The sequence below is a fragment of the Diadema setosum genome, chromosome 18, assembly GCF_964275005.1.
Source record: "Diadema setosum chromosome 18, eeDiaSeto1, whole genome shotgun sequence".
NCBI classification, from domain to species: Eukaryota; Metazoa; Echinodermata; class Echinoidea; order Diadematoida; family Diadematidae; genus Diadema; species Diadema setosum.
In genome coordinates, this window is record NC_092702.1 from 4,876,711 (window position 1) to 4,894,350 (window position 17,640).

The 17,640-nt window shown below is 36.3% G+C and overlaps 1 protein-coding gene across 1 annotated transcript in view; it reads left to right on the forward strand.

Moving 5' to 3' along the window:
* Positions 1 to 17,640, forward strand: part of LOC140241944 (prominin-1-A-like) — an 80,820-nt gene that overhangs the window by 21,252 nt on the left and 41,928 nt on the right. The window contains exon 3 of the mRNA XM_072321691.1: positions 10,359 to 10,429. Coding sequence (XP_072177792.1) covers positions 10,359 to 10,429 — 71 coding nt within the window. The remainder of the gene's footprint in view (positions 1 to 10,358; positions 10,430 to 17,640) is intronic.

Below are 17,640 nucleotides of genomic sequence, written 5' to 3' on the forward strand. Positions count from 1 at the left end.
TTATATCCCACTCGTTGGCAAAATCTTATTGATTTTCCCTTCTAAAATGTGTAAAATTTATGAAAACTGGCATTTATAGCGGCCTTTTTGAAAAATCCCTGTCATGGCCGTTGAGGGCGCAATTTGCGATGGCCCAATATCAGAACTTTTTTTATGCTATGTCCGACACGTTTGCAAAATCTTATTGATTTTCCCTTCTGAAATTTGTAAATTTCTACAAAAAAATGGCATTTAAGGCGGCCATTTTGAAAAAATGGCTGCTTTGGCCGTTGAGGGCGCTATTTTCGATGGCCCAATATCTACATTTATTTTAAATGTTATTTTCCACTTGTTTGCAAAATCTTACTGATTTTCCCTTCTGAACTTTGTGATTTTTTGCGAAAAATGGCATTTGTGGCGGCCATTTTGAAAAATGGCTGCCATTACCGTTGAGGGCGTAATTTACGGTGGCCCAATATCTAAATTTATTTTGAATGTTATTTCCCACTTGTTTGCAAAATCTTATTGATTTTCCCTTCTGAAATTTGTAAATTTTTACGAAAAATGACATTCATGGCGGCCATTTTAACAAATGGCTGCCATGGCCGTCGAGGGCGCTATCTTCGATGGCCCAATATCTGAATTTATGTCTAATGTAATTGTCAACATGTGTGCGAAATTTGGTGCTTTTATCATAATATGCACAATTCCTCTAATTTTTCAAGCTATGCCGCTCCACTATATATGGAAATGTGTACTTGAAATACAATTTGTTTTATCATCAATCAATACATATCATCATGTGAAGGGAATTAGTTAGGATTTTGGCCATTTTCTCGTGGGGGGGGGGGGATCATATTTGAGATAGAATAATACATAAGATCCTTGAGAGTGCAATTTAGATATTTGTGTGTCAAGGAATACAATGCTGCGGTGTAATTTGGCCTTTGTGTATGTCCTCGAAAGGAAGCAAATACTGGGCAGTTAATTGTCCCCCATCCTTGTTAGTTGGAAACCATGGAAGCCATGGTTGTCGGCTCAACTGGCTCAACTGCCAAAAACAGGATGAGGGGTTAAATAGAGAGGTATTTGTTCGCTTGTAAACCACCAGATACAACTACATTTACACATTGTACGCATAAATATGGTTATGGCAAGTTTACAAGTTATCCAGGATATACACGTAATGTTACACACCACTAGAAAAATACAGTGACGCATACTGTACACACACTTTTGTATAAAAGAGAAAGATCAAATTTAATCGTTGTGTAATATTGCTTCATACCCACTTAACATGTCCCTTTTTGAAATTTTTATGATGGAAAAATTAAAAGCTTGATTACATTTTTGTATGTTGGCAAACATGTGTGATACCCTTGAGGTATCTTGATTAAAAAAAGGGTCATGATATAGAAAACTAACTACAATTGTAAGATTTTATCATCTCTATAAAATGTTGCATTTCCATGAAGCCTCAAGTTACAATGATTCCATAATTATTATATTATGCAGGCTGATGATACTGTATAGTCGATTTGCTTTGTGATTTATAAGCACTTGGAATCATTTTCAAAGCAATAAAGATATACTCTGGTTTAATTGTGGTGACAGGTCCAGGAGGCCTCTAGAGTCATTTTTACATCACCCTATCATGTTGATATAACTGTATTCACGTGTTTATTTAGGCTATAAGTTGTAAAATTCTAAAACAGATTTTCTTCTATTTCCCTGTGTGTTGTCTATTTTATTGCTTTTCTGAGAAGAATAAATGAGCATATGATCCTTCCATCAAAAGAAAAGTTTCCCTTTGCTTCACAGAGTTATTTTGTGAGACAGCATAGATAGTAGTCAAGGAGAAGTTTACTCACACAACTCTATTAAACTTGGAGAATTGTGGTAATTGTGTTTGAGTTCATTCTCAGTCAACAAGAGAAATGAGGCATCAGTCATAAATCGTTAATTTATAGTATTTTAATATATATCTCAAGAATATAAGCTGTTCTAATATGGACTATGAGATGCATTATGAGACAAAAAAATGTACATTGTGCTCGTTACTTTAGGGTCATCAATTACACTGACAATGATAGGGGTTTATTACTATTGATGCAGAGTGCACCTGTCCCTGGAATAGTAATATAATTTTTATTACTCTTTTCATATTGCCATATGTCGCCGGGCATTATGCCATAATCAGGAGGTAAAACCCCTTGGGTGCACATCCGGTATAAATTCCTTCTTTTTTTCTTTTCTTTTTTCAATATCAGGTTGATTTTTTTTTTCTGTTAAATTTGTTTTATTTTTTTCTTAGTTTGATTTCCAATGCGTGTAGTAATGCAGGACTCAAATATCCTGTAATGACGACCTGTGCATAGAGGCTGCTTGTTAATGTAGACCACTGTATGCAATGTATGTGGTGAATTTATACAACATTTAATTTTACATTTTGTGAATCTTAATTAATGATAAAGATCACTTGCCAAAGAAGACTGCTTTGTTTCTCACCCTGGATAAGGTTTTGTCACAGGTTTCACTGTTAATGATTTTTGCCTCAAAATGTCCAGACTGAAGATTTTAAGTTTTGCTCATATTGTTGTTAAACTTCATGGCATTTGCTCTGCATCTAAAAGAAAACAATAAGAAGAAAAAGATGAAAGAGTGAAATCAGATTAAAGTGATACTAAATATTCAGTTGCATGCATCATGTTTTGACAATGACCAGAAATTTGAACTGCCTTGGAAGGAAATGAGATGATCTCATTAGGAATACAGAGTATGCAGATTTTTATTTCATGCACGACCTGAATTTCATCAAGCAGAGTGATTTCAATTAACCACTCCGGCCATTGTATATGTGAAACTGCCTACACCTGCCCCAGTGTCAAGTCTTACAATACGTACTGTCTCCGTTTTGAATCCCCATCTAACCTCAGGCAGACTTTGTAATGAAATCGCTTCTCTCTATGTGTCTCTCTCTCTCGCTCGACACAAGCCTTGCGAGAGTCTTCCCACAGCAAACTAATTAAGAAACGATTCTCTCCTTTTGTGGCATGTTGCGCAAATATGACAATATTATCAGACATGATGTCTATTTTCAGCTGCACCTGGACAAATTTTGCACAAGATGTGGAGTCATCATGTAGTTCAGTAGTCTTTCTTGTTGATACAGTAATATATTTTTATGTGACTGATGGACAAATATATATCATTTGCTGAACAGTTTAAACATGTACTACAGTTGTAGTTTGTCTATCCAATAATGATTTGAGTCAACCGTTGTTGAAGCTCATATTATATCCCCCCAAAAGGATTTTTTTAGACCCTTGTCAGTATTTAGCTTTTCTTCTACACACTGTATCTATAATGCAAGTCAGCTCAGATAGAAACCATGCGATTTTACAGCATGACTAGATGTTCTTGTCAAGGGGCTAAATGTGACCGTGCACCACAAAACAAACAAAAAGTCGCATCCCTTGATTTTAAGTGAGGACTCAAAAAAGGTGAAATGGTTCATCCAAGTCAATATTGAGTTTTTCATATTTTCTGAAAGAGCTATCCTTCTTCTACATTTTTCCTCAGTTTGGTATCATAACATGAATGGGAAAGTGTGTTTTTAGCAGTTTTTCTACAACCCTTTTTTAAGGAAGAGTAGAATGATCAGGCTTGTCTTAGAGGCCGCTTTTCATGTCTTGAAATCCTTTACTCTTCACTTTCAAGTCTAATAACTTTTGAAAGGATGACGCTACTGCTTTGAAAGTTAGCGTTAATCATGGGCAGAATGTGCTAATAGAACATGCTTAATTTCAGCTTAATCTGATAATTCCTTCATTGTTGTTGCTCCAGTGGTTTACACTCTGTGTTTTGTCCCTTTCAAGGCACAGCTAGCACGGCTTGGTAAAGATTAAGCGCATGAATAGACCGTGTACTTCAGCGCCTCTTTTCTCAGTTCACACTTTTCCAGAGTGCTTGCTTTCTTACCAGTATTTAGGTAGGTTTATAGGGGAGTCCATTTGTATTGAGTTATACATCATTTTAAAGCTTAGAGTCTGCTCTTTCAGAATCTGCCCTTAACTGAAATTCCATGTCTGGCAACTTTTTGTTGGTTTTGTGGTGCAGGGTCACATATTATACTAATTTTCTACAGATTTACTTGACTTAAACAGTTTTACTATTTTTCCTTCAAATAGGATTTACACATGAAGTTCAGAATTGGCCCATTTGATGAGGACATGGTGATAATGTCTTCAGCAAACTTGCAAACCTGAGAGCTTGATGGGATAATGTGGATAGTAGGTTCTGTTCTTTGAATCTGTTGACAATTTGCTTGCTTGTGTGAATGAAAACAGATGGGGGAGAAATATGATAGTGATCTATACATTCAGGTTCCACTACATTTTTTCTGTGCCTTGTATAGACCACTCTATGATATTCCAAAATGATAATAACCGTCATAAATAGTGTTCAAATTTGCTCAAACCATTGCCAGTATGTTATCTGTGTTTCTTCACCTTTCATTCAATGGATCTCATTATCCTTATCAAGATAGCGAACTCTGATGGTGTACTCTCTAAAAAAAATAGAGTGAAAATATTCACTCCTAAAAGAGTGAATACAAAAAAGAGTGAATTTAGAGTGAAATTGGAGTGAATTTTGAGTGAAAATGTTCACTCTCACTCGTTTTAAAGTGACCTCAGGGATCACTCCAAAGTCTTCGAGTGATCCCTGAGGTCACTCCAAAATGAGTGAAAATGAACATTTTCACTCAAAATTCACTCCAATCTCACTCTAAATTCACTCTTTTTTATATTCACTCTTTTTAAGAGTGAATATTTTCACTCGATTCTTTTTAGAGAGTACTCTGATGGTGTGTTGTCCTTTTAATACAGTAGTCACAGCGTCACTCTACTGAGAAATAGAAATGACATCTTCCATGAAACATTTCAGGATGTCAGACCACGGAAGAAATTTGAATCTCAAAGGCAGCAGGTTATTTTATTGACATGCTTTGCCTTCTCTATGGAATCTAGTATTTGTGTGTGTGTGTACGTGCATGCATGTGTGTGGGTGCGTGTGTGTGTGTGTGGGTGTGTGTGTGTGTGAGGGTGTGTGTGTGTTTGTGTGACATGACAACAAGCAACCTGTTCGGTCAAGGTACAGTTTGCATATCAGACATAATGTAGTTTCCCCTGCCTCTTCACTCTTTCTCTCTCTTTCCCCGCACATTAATTTATGAGATTCATGAGTTCAACTTTTATTGTGTGCAAAGGTCCTTCAGGGTGATTTCATGTTCCTATGGTAACTGGATGACTCTGGGTCTAGTCATTGAACCTCGCTGTGACATTGGATTTATGTTATTTTTTGTTGTTGAGGAGGGAAAAGGATTCAGTCTAGTGGTACAGTACACGACTGTGTAGCAAGCAACCGGTACAAGACATTGTACGTTGTACTTCTTTTAATAGCACAGACTCTACTCTTGGTGCTTTAATAGTCAAACAACATTGTATTGTCGCTCTTCCTTTACTATGGTTTGATTTATGGGGTTTGAAAAAGTATGTGTGTAGCCCTATCTGGCTATTAGCTTTCTGTCTGAATTATAGATGATTATTAGAGTGTCTTCCAGTAAAAAACATACATACACCTATTCTAACATGAATCAAGGCATGCAAGGATAGAAATGAAACATGATATAGTCCGACATGATTCCATTATCGTGTCATTCTAAGAGATAAAACATAGGTTCTTTTCATATGGGTCGAGAAAAGTAAATTAGCAATACTGAATTACAAGTACAATTGTAATTACAATTAGAATCATCAGCTGTATACAGGACTGCAGAAGGCTTCATGGATTCTACAATTTGGAATTTCAGAGTGAAGAGAGGAGGTGTGTTTTCTTTCCGAGTTCTGATCAATCACTCTTGAGTGGCAAGAAGCATTTTTTTTTCTTTAAAAGAAGCTGAAAGGTCGCTGTAACCTTTGCCCTCTAAAAACATGATTTGGAGGTCAATCCAGACACATGACTGATTCATCTGCAATTCTGGAGAAACGTCATCGGGGAACACAGCCGACTGTCATTTGAAGTACAATTTGATTTACAACTCAAATCACCCTCTGAGATTCAAGATTGAATACACACGGCCAAAATGTATCATTTGAATTATGATCGTGATTAGAATCGTGATTCAAATTACACACTCTCCATTTGTGTGAAATCAGCCATTGTGAGTTTCTGATAGAGACTTTATGATCTTTCACTTTTATGATATTTGCAAATGAGTCTGCTGTAGTCAAACTTTTTTTTTTTTGCATTCATTTCCTGGTATGTTTGTTTCTTCAATCATTTCCTGTTGTTTTTAGGAGAACAGAAGAGGAATCATGTTGCTTCAACATTAAAAACAGCACTTGGTATTCATTACACACTCTCCGTTTGTGTGAAATCAGCCATTGTGAGTTTCTAATAGAGACTTTATGATCTTTCACTTTTATGATATTTGCAAATGAGTCTGCTGTAGTCAAACATTTTTTTTTTTTGCATTCATTTCCTGGTATGTTTGTTTCTTCAATCATTTCCTGTTGTTTTTAGGAGAACAGAAGAGGAATCATGTTGCTTCAACATTAAAAACAGCACTTGGTATTCATTACACACTCTCCGTTTGTGTGAAATCAGCCATTGTGAGTTTCTAATAGAGACTTTATGATCTTTCACTTTTATGATATTTGCAAATGAGTCTGCTGTAGTCAAACATTTTTTTTTTTTGCATTCATTTCCTGGTATGTTTGTTTCTTCAATCATTTCCTGTTGTTTTTAGGAGAACAGAAGAGGAATCATGTTGCTTCAACATTAAAAACAGCACTTGGTATTCATTTCCCTGTCAGCTTCTTTCAAGTATATCTTTCTTGGTTTTGAAGTTCTCACAAATTTCACTTTTGCTTCCAATACATACAATGTGTACAATGTCTGTGCTTACATTGCATTTCATATCAACGAGATGTCTAATGAAAAACGTTCTCTTTCCTCGTCAGTCAAGGAAAAGATAATTAGTTTACTGAACTGTCTGAATGAATTTGTTGATTCATGCAACTCAGTCCAATATATATGCATTTAAGAAAGTCTCGCCCCCCGCAAAAAAAAGTCATATTAAAGGGGAAAATCCAGTCCAAATATAGGTTAGTCTGATAAGAAAGAGTAGAATATTACAAGTTCAATGGTATAATTTTGATCAAAATCGGATAAAAAATAAGGAAGTTATGACATTTTGAAGTTAAGATATTTTTTTTGGGGAAATAGTTCTTGAACAGTCAATATGAATATGCAAATGGCTAATTGAGCATGAGGTACATTGTCCCTTCACAACTTATCATATAGTTTGCACATAAAATGTTGAAATTTCTAGTTTTTCATTCAAGCACAATTATGCCAGAGGCTCAAATCCTCGCTATATCTAACTGCTCAATATTCTGAAGTGATTCAATCAGGAATAACATATTTCAGACTTCAATGACAGAAACATTGAATTTTCATCATTTTTTTTTTTGTACACGATCAATGGAAAATTGTGAGGGTATGACACAGTTACAAGCGTAGCTCACTCATTTGCATATTCATATCCACTGTACAAGAACTGTTTTGCCCAAATTATCAAAACTTCAAAAATGTCACAACTTCCTTATTTTTCATCCGATTTCAGTCAAATTTTTACCATTTAACTCATAAAATTTTACTCTTTTCTATCAGACTAGTTATATTTGGACTGGATTTCCCCTTTAACCCACTGAGGACGGGCTGATTTTTGCTATTACGCGCATTTCTCGTAGACACCTGCTCGAGTCTACTCAGGACTAGTCTTCAACAGGTTGAATTTGTATGAAATGATAATGAAATTCTAACTTTCTAAAGGATCATGCAAATTTTCTCTCTAGCCACAGGTTGAACAGGACATGTATTGTCTTCTACTTTTCATGATGTTTCCTTTTGATGTGCTCATTTTTGTCCGACTTGTCCAATTAATCAGCAAAGATTTGCATTGGGCAAATACCTATTCTGGAAGACATAATGTGATGGTTGCCATAACAAGCAGCAGCCAGTGTGCAGTGTACTGTGGAGATAGAAACAAGATTAATTGGATGATTGGAGATATGGTTGTTGAGGGGAAAGCCTCTGATGCCCATCAACTTGTTTGAGTGGTTACCAGGGTAACCACATGCTTTTTATATGCCCTTGTTGTGTGTGCGCTGTGCCAGCCGAGTAATTTTCACATTGAATAGGCTTTTGTGATTTCGTGCCATAGCTGAGGTCAATTTCCACCTGCCGGAGTGCTTGTTTGTACGTGGGAGGTCTCCTTTTTTATTTTCAATTTTCCTTTGAAATTTCAGAAGTGGATTTCACACTAACGTGAATTTAGTGGGAGGCAAATCTCGAGATATGCGTTATGATCTTAATAGTACAATTTTTGCTAACGTGGACCTCCAGAAATCTCACTGAATAGTGCGATCAGTGTCGTGATCTTAATCCAAAGAAATCTTGCGATTATGTCAGAATTATTCCAGTAATTTGACAAATCATGTAATGATTCTGCATGTGTATGGATGCTGGAGCAAATAATATTGATTTTTTTTTTTTTTTAATCCCGTCATTTAAAACACACATCACAACAGCATAGAACACAGGGGCAAGGATCACCATTTTGGTAAATTTTGAGCATGCGCAGTTTGAGTGACAAATTATTGCAATTGGTACGTACAAAATGTGTAGCAGGATACTGTAAAGCAAGATACATGTTATACTTTCACAGCATGACATTTTCATGTATTGGAGCCGACAGCCTTTTTCGTGGCATAGAAATTTTGCGAATTGCCACTGGCATTCAGTACATAGTGTAGACAAAAAACTTTTACGTGCATTTTGATTTTGCAAATCTTTGCTCTCACTAAATTTGAAAAATCAAAATGCTTGCAAACATCTCTGTTTTTACAGCATTTCTGTCCACCTGAGTGGTTAAAAAAAAAAAAAAATCTAGGTATTTGGATAGCAATTGACATCCTGCTTTTTTTGTATGTGTATAACATGAGTAAATAGTAGCTAGCTCATACTGGTTTGGGCATTCAAGTAGTGCCATAATGAATTTACACATGCAATACCCCCCCCCCCCCCACATCATTTTAATCCTGGAGATATTACGATAGATTGAAGACACCTCATCTCGGTGATTTTTCATCATGAGTAGTGCATCGATACAATGCTGTCGTGTTAAAGTACAACTGCTTTTAAACTACCCTCAACGCCCCCATACCGGACATCAAAACTGGCTTTCTGACTCCTGACGTTGTGAATAATGTATTGTTTTTAAAGAAATTGAACCTCGCCAGACTGTATATAATTCAGGTGCATATTGTGGCTATTTGAAAAGAGACACTAAAGTTGATAGGAATTAGGACAAAATGGGAGTACGTAGGTTAGATCTGGGTTGTTCAGGGTGGCATGGCACTGAGCACGAGTGACGAGGAATTAGAGCAACAGTAGTCCATAGCAACCAGTGTAGAAGGCTCATTATATCTAAATTGCAATTCCTTACATTATTCAAGATGGTTTTAGCGAAAATTGTAAGAATCAGATGATCAGAAGGGTAGAAATACAAACAAAACAACCAGAATACTACACTGTAGAAGAACAAACTGCTAAAAAAACCAACAAGGGAACATTTCTAAGATAATCAAACCAGCTGTTGTGACCAACTGCCGCCGATAAAACTGCACAACTTTCACACTTTCGCTTTCAATCAAATTTGTGGTTTTAAATGTCAGAAATTCATATAAAGCTCACCCCCTGTATGAACAGGGTATATAAGTAGAGGGAACATTATTTTTTCATCCGTCATATCTTACTTTTAAAAGAAGTAGTAACCATAAAAAAAAGAATTCTTGTGAATGAATGCAATAACCCAAAATATGTGTTTATGAATGTGTGACAAAACCAATTTTCCATGCCATGTTTTTTTTTTGTACATGATTTAGACATATAAAGAAACGATATAAATGAAAATGAAAAGCATCATCTTTAATATTAAAATTTGATTACATTGTGCTAATATAAAGAATGTTGTCACCGTTTGAACATGAACAAATCAGCCAGGGTCTTCAAATTGACTAGTTTTGCCCTGTGTGATATGTAATTCACAATGAAAACATCATGATTTAAAGTTGAAGGCTATGCACTCTCACTTAGCTCAAATGTAATCTTATGATATAGTTTCCTTTTCAGTCTCACTATCATTATTTTTCCATTGTAAAAAAGATGGAAAAGGATTTTGTGTGCAGATGTTTGAAATATCACTTTTCTTCACCAACCTTACAAACGTGTATATCTTGCTTTGTTTACAGATATCATTAATGAACTGCTTGGAAACACCTTGGATATTGGTGTGGGCTTGATCACTGACAATGTCTTACAAGTAAGTCATATTTTAAAAACTTCTTGCCTGGAGGAGTGCCTTATTTCTTCTTCGTCTTCTTTTCTTTGATGATTTTTTTTTCTTTTAGATTTTGAGGATGATGTTGTTGGACAATGCTTTAAAGGGGAAATCCAGTCCAAATATAAGATAGTCTGATAAAAAAAGAGTATTTAAAATCTTACGAGTTCAATGGTAAAAAATTGACTGAAATCGGATGAAAAATAAGGCAGTTATGACATTTTGAAGTTTTGCTAATTTCCGCAAAACAGTTCTTGTACAGTGGATATATGAATATACAAATGAGTGAGCTAAAGATGTCATAATCTTACAATTTTCCATTGATCGTGTAGAAAAAAAATTATCAAAATTCAATGTTTCTGTCACTGAAATCTGAAACATGATGTTATTCCTGATTGAATACCTTCAGAATAATGATCAGTGAGATATACCAGGATTTAAGCCTTGGGCATAATAACATTTGAATGAAAAATTGGAAATTTCAAAATTTTAGGTACAAACTTTAAGGCAAGTTGTGAGGGGATGACATTCTCACTCTGCCATTTGCATTATATATGGACCATTCAAGAACTGTTTCTTAAAAATTAGCGAAACTTCAAAATGTCATAACTTCCTTATTTTTCACCCAATATTGCGACTAACTTTATACTTGGACTGGATTTCCCCTTTAAAACGTATTGTACTGTACGAGCTGAAATTTTCGTGGTGGTTTTATTTTCGCGAATTTCACGAATCGCCTTTGAACTGCAAAAATAACAACACGCGAAAATAACAACGTTCGGATAACTAACTTCAGTTAGACCCTTGCAACCACGAAATTAACAACACGCGAACATGTCCTCCAAGTAGCAATTTGCGAAAATATCTGTACGTGAAAATTTCAGCTCGTACAGTATTCATTTTTGTTAACAGAGCGGTATAACTGTATGAAGAAGACAGGACGAGCGGTCTATGAGTTCATGTGGATGCCACCCAACACATAATTTGAAAGGTTTGACAACTTCTCGAGTAATCCTGTATTATACATGAAAAGAAATATCTAAAGGGAACATTACTGATGCTAACAGTGTGGCATTCCCAAATCACATTTTCACAGTTTACAATTATTAAGTATACATAATGAACCTAGTTATTTAACCATTTTTTTTTCTTTATGACCAATTTTGAAATAAATCTCTGCTCGATAGCATTTGAAAAGAGTTGATACATAAAATATTATTTCAGGAAAGTTTTCTATTTTGTTTCAGATGTTACATTTGACAGAAAAATTAGTTATAGTTTTGTTGTCTGTCTCTCAGCATTCGTAAGACTCTCTTTAACTCTTTATATACCACGTTCGCACGCCCGACTCAGTCGATGACGTGCCAACTTCGCATATTATGCTCAAACGCACAAACCTGCCCAAACGGATTGATAAATCGCCAAATGCCACAGTACAATGAAACGTTTCTCGCGATTTCGTTCCTCTCACATATAGCTTGCATTTTATGTGGTGATCGACTAGCAAGTGGTGTTCCCTACTGAGTTTGTGTGTAAAGTCTAAGTTTCTGTCACTATTTTGTGTGCAAAAGGCATGCCTTTTTACAATAATGTACTTCCTGGTCATTTCAAAGAAAAGCAATAACAGATTTGACATACAATTTACATCAAACAAAGCTTGGCATTTTATCTCCTACTTAGCACACAGCTAAATAGAAATCTGTAAGAGTTACTGGATTTGAAAAACAGAATATTTTCCCAAAGCATGATAATGTTGGTGTCTCAGAATGTGGCACACGTGGGGTTTCCACCATGGCACATAAAGCATGCCACATGATATTACCTGCTCATAGGTTTGTGTGTAAAGAGTTGTGCACATTCGACTTATTGACACAGAAAGGGTTAAAGTGAGCTTCTTTTTATTCATGAATCTTAATCTGGTGTAACTGGTTCGTTGAATATTCTGTAATTTTTCTCTGTTTTCACCAAATATCTATATGCAATACTAATTGTTTTTTCTGGTGTTACATAATGGTTAAATCCATGGAAACTGTACCATTTTTGCAGTCTGATCTATCCATTTTTTTCATTAAAGCTACCTTGAATATGATATAGAACTGTACTTAAAAACGAATGACACAAGGGAGGCGAGGCTGGTGCAGGCAAACTTTTCTTCCCCATAAAATAAATGATGACTATATGTTGATGGTAGATGAGTTTAGTGTGGGCAGGGATGTGCTGAGGTGCAGCTAGTTTGTAGGTCTTGCTGGCCAGCTGCCACGGGGGATTAATTGGCCTAAAGCAAGCCTGAGATATGATGTATTCATCCGCTGCTCAGCAGAAATGCAGAATACTTCGTCAATACGACTGAATGTTGGTATGATGACATCAGTAATGTTTGTGGTTGGTATGACAGACAAAGCTAGACACCTTCATTGCAAACACAGCTTCAATAACTTCATTAGAAAACAAACCCAAATGCAAGCAGCTGTGAAAATGTATACATGTAAAGTTAGATTGCTGACTGATTTCAAATTATGAGTAAATGCATCTTTTCTATTTTTTTCTCAGTTAGAGGTATAAGTTGCCTTGGTGCAATAAGAAATTACAATACATGTACATCATAAAACAGGGCTTAGATCTTTATTTTTCCTTGTGATTTAGGTAAACATCGGGTTATCAAAGAGTTTATCGCACCTTTGTGTATTTGTAAGTGTCAAAGATAAACCAGGTATAAGGTGTTATTTTCGTGGGGGTTTGATTTTCGTGAATTTCGCGAATCGCAGGTGGATCGCGAATTTAACAACATTCGAAAATGCTGCCGTGCACTAGGTTGATAGTGCGTTTATGATAGCGATAGCATCGGTGTAAATTCGCACTAATTTGCACTAATTTGATAGTGCGTTTATGATAGCGTGTTTATGATAGCGTCGGTGTAAATTCGCGAGAACAACATCTCACAAAAATGTTTGTGACCTCCTCATGTGCAAAAATACCTGTACGCGAAAATAACAGCTGTATATTCAATATTTGGTTTTTGAGAATTATATTGATAAAGTCCTAGACATCATAACACCTTATATTTCATGGATAGCTGGCAGTACCAATACTTGGCTGCATAGACACTGTATTTACTGAAAGGTTGTGAACTTTCGTACTCATCTGTCCCTTTGTACGTGTACTACAAACATAATTTGTTTAAAAGTCAACCATTTCCTTCCTGTTTATAGGGTGCTTCACACATCTTTCCTGCCAAGTAATACACTATGGGGTGGTTCTAATTGTGGCGGAGAGAGTGAGTCAACCAACACACAGCTCATTAACCCATTGGAGACTAGTCCTGAGTATACTCTGGGCAGATGTCAATGGGAAATGTGTGTTATAGCCAAATCAGCTCATCCTCAATGGGTTAATTGCATTAATCCTCACAGCACCACCACATCAAAACACCATTGACATCATGCACAAACAAGTTGCTGAGAGTAACGAGAGGGGTAACGTGTCTTCTTGTGTACCCCTTTAGACCCTTCAGTACACATGACTACACGTCCGACACCCAGAGTGCATCTTTGGTAGGGGATGTGAATAGCACAAGTTTATTGTACTTCCTGTTTTGATCTGATATCACTGAGTTTGATATCCTATACAGCTACACCCTTTGTGGACAAGAGCAAGAGAGCATTCTCCATTCATGGTCCTGTTATTTCCCCGCTCTTTCTATGTAGGGGGCATAAATAGGGGGCATAAAAAGGGGATACCTTCACCTCTGACATAGAACTTTGTAGAAGGTGTCATTGATATACATGTACAATTTGTTTTCCCTATGGATGACTCGATGATGTATGAATACACTCCATGCTATTAAACACAATATCCTACACATTACACCTTTTGTGGACAAGAAAAGAAAACATTTGATTTTCCATTCATGTCCTGTTATTTTCAGCTCTTTCTATGTAGGGGGCATATATAGGGGGCATAAAAAAGGGGGTAGCGTCACCTCCTACTTAGAACATTGTAGAAGGTGTCATTGACATACAATTTATTTTTTCATCTGTAAAGGATGACTTGATACCACATGAATATATACTCCACGCTATTAAATACAATCCTCTACACATTAAACCTTTGTGGACAAGAGAGAGAACATTTTCCATTCATGTACTGCTGTTTGCCTGCTCTGTCTATGTAGGGGGCATAAAAAGGGGGTTAGCTTCACCTCCTAAATACAACATCTTAGAAGGTGTCATTGATATACAATTATGTTATCAGCTGAAAAGGATGACTCGATACAGTATGAATATCCAATACTCCACACTATTAAACACAATACCCTACTCATTAAACCCTTTGTGGACAAGAGAGAGGAGCATTTTCCATTCATGTCCTGTTATTTGCCCACTCTATAGATCTATGTAGGGGCATAAAAAGGAAGTTAGCTTCACCTCCTAAATACAACATTGTAGAAGGTGTCATTGACATACAATGTACGGTATGTTCTCATCTGTATAAGGGATGACTTGATACAGTATGAATTATCAAATACTCCACACTATTAAACACAATACCCTACTCATTTAACCCTTTGTGGACAAGAGAGAGAACATTTTCCATTCATGTCCTGCTACAAAATTGTATTTGCCCGCTCTTTCTATGTAGGGGGCATAAATAGGGGGTATAAAAAGGGGGTAGCTTCACCTCCTACATAGATCATTGTAGAAGGTGTCATTAACATACACTTTATTTCATCATCCGTAAAGGATGACTAGATACAGTATGAATGTACTCCATGCTATTAAACACAATTCCCTACACATTATACCCTCTGTGGACAAGAGAACATTTTCCATTCATCGTACTGCTATTTGCCCGCTCTGTCTATGTAGGGGGCATAAAAAGGGGGTTAGCTTCACCTCCTAAATGCAACATCTTAGAAGGTGTCATTGATATACAATTATGTTATCATCTGAAAAGGATGACTCGATACAGTATGAATATCCAATACTCCACACTATCAAATACAATCCCCTACTCATTAAACCCTTTGTGGACAACAGAGAGAGCATTTTCCATTCATCTCCTGCTATTTGCCCACTCTTTCTTTGCAGGGGGCATAAAAGGGGGCTTGCTTTACTTCCTAAATACCGCATCGTAGAAGGTGTCTTTGATATACAATGTATGTTCTCATCTGTAATGGATGACTCAATACAGTATGAATATCCAGTACTCCACACTAACAAAGGGATGGATGATGAATTCTGGCTTACAGTATAATGTAACTGTAGCGTATCACAAGACATGTTTCAGTTGGTATTCATGCAGTATGATTGACCTGCTTTCTTAGTGGGGGGGGGGGGGGAATAAATTTCCTGCTTTTGGGTTTGCTACATGTACCTTTCTACTCGTTATTAAAGCTGAAATGCAAAGGACACAATTTTACTTTATATAGTTGCTATACTACAGCAGGTATACTAATTTATCTTCTTTTTTTTTAATTCATGGGGGGGGGGGACTTCATTCTTCAGGCAATAAGTTGTTTCAGATGTTCTACTTGAGATATATGATGCTTCAAAAGAAAATCAAACAAAAGAGTGTTGCATGCTGCAATGCAGATTGAACTGGATTTATTATATGTTTTATAAGGAAATTTTACTCTCCCAGCTTTCTCCATTGTATAATGTGTAATCATAATCTATATATATACCTGCATTAACATGTTATAAATGGCTCAGGTATATTTAGAGAATGAATAGTCATATGCTGCTGTCATATATGGTGGCCTCACTTTTACATGTGTGTGTGTGTGTGTGTGTGTGTGTGTGAATATTGTGACCAATGATGAATTCTTCTTACCGTCATTTTACAGTACATGTAATACCTAAGCACTGTCTTTGGTATTATATGGATTGAAATGAATGTTCAATATCAGTGGAAAAAAATGTACAGTATGTGAGGATGCCTTTCGGAGTTGTACATTGTATTTACATGTACAATAGCTGTGGCATGATACACAATATACTGTCAAATGTGAAATCATATCCTCATAAGGCAATGTGAGAATTCATAATTTTCCTGAAGTCATAGAATGGGTAGTGTAATAATATAATGGGATGAGGCAATAAAGTGAACATAATGCAAATGCAGTCCTTGGCCCAGATGTCCATGAAAAAAATTACAGTGCACCCATAGTTAATGACATGCCATGGTATACGTGTGCAGCCTTTTGTTATATAGAGGCCTCTCGATTAGTGTTTAAGTCCCGTACTTAATTGCCTGACATATAGGTGTAAAGTATCAATTTCTAGGTATCCTTGAATGTTTCTATAGTGATTCATCAAACTAGTTGTGCCAGCAGTCCATCAAATTTGTAGTGCAATATTTTGCAGATTATTCTTGTTCTTCTAATACTCATTGGGGCAATTAAGAATAGTGTTTTCCCCCATCATGCTTTTGCCCTCACTTTAACCCATTGAGGACGGGCTGATTTTGCTACATCACGCATTTCCCATAGGCACTTGCCCGAGTATACTCGGGACTCATCCTCAATGGGTTAAAGGCCTTGTACTGTAGGGATGATGGGTGGTCCGATTGAATCGATCTTCATTTGCTGCCCATCAGGGTACATTCAAAAACCAAGAATAGCACCCGTCAGAGAATATGTGAATCGAAGCGTGTGCTCATCGGTAAAGGTCAACTCCAGTCGAGATTTTTCAGCTGTGTGTGTACATGTATACCGGTACTGTACTTTTAAATATACATTTTATAGAGATCAGTGATAAAGCTATGTCCAATTCGTTAACATGGATTCTCCATTACATCGTAGCTGGGCCACGTTACTGACTCCGTGGCGTCCCCATGCAATCTGGGGTCTTTAAATTTTGAACATGTTCAAAATTTCTTTGTAACAAGAAAAACTGGTTGCAGTAGTGAAAACTGTCCGTGAATTTCATTGCAACTGTTTACAAACCCTTGCGAGACTTAAAATTCACTAAAATTTGCCAAGTTTACAGACATTCCCTGCTCAATGAGATATCTCCATATTATTATTATAAATATATCATATAAAGCAAATTTGGTTGGATTACTGTATGTATGCGGTATGTTGTGTGTGTGTGTGTGTGTGTGTTTTCACATTTGTGTATTTGTGACTCATCTATTATTAGCTATTACTTTTATATCTAATGCAGCTGAGCACATGGTTAGCTTTTTTTTTA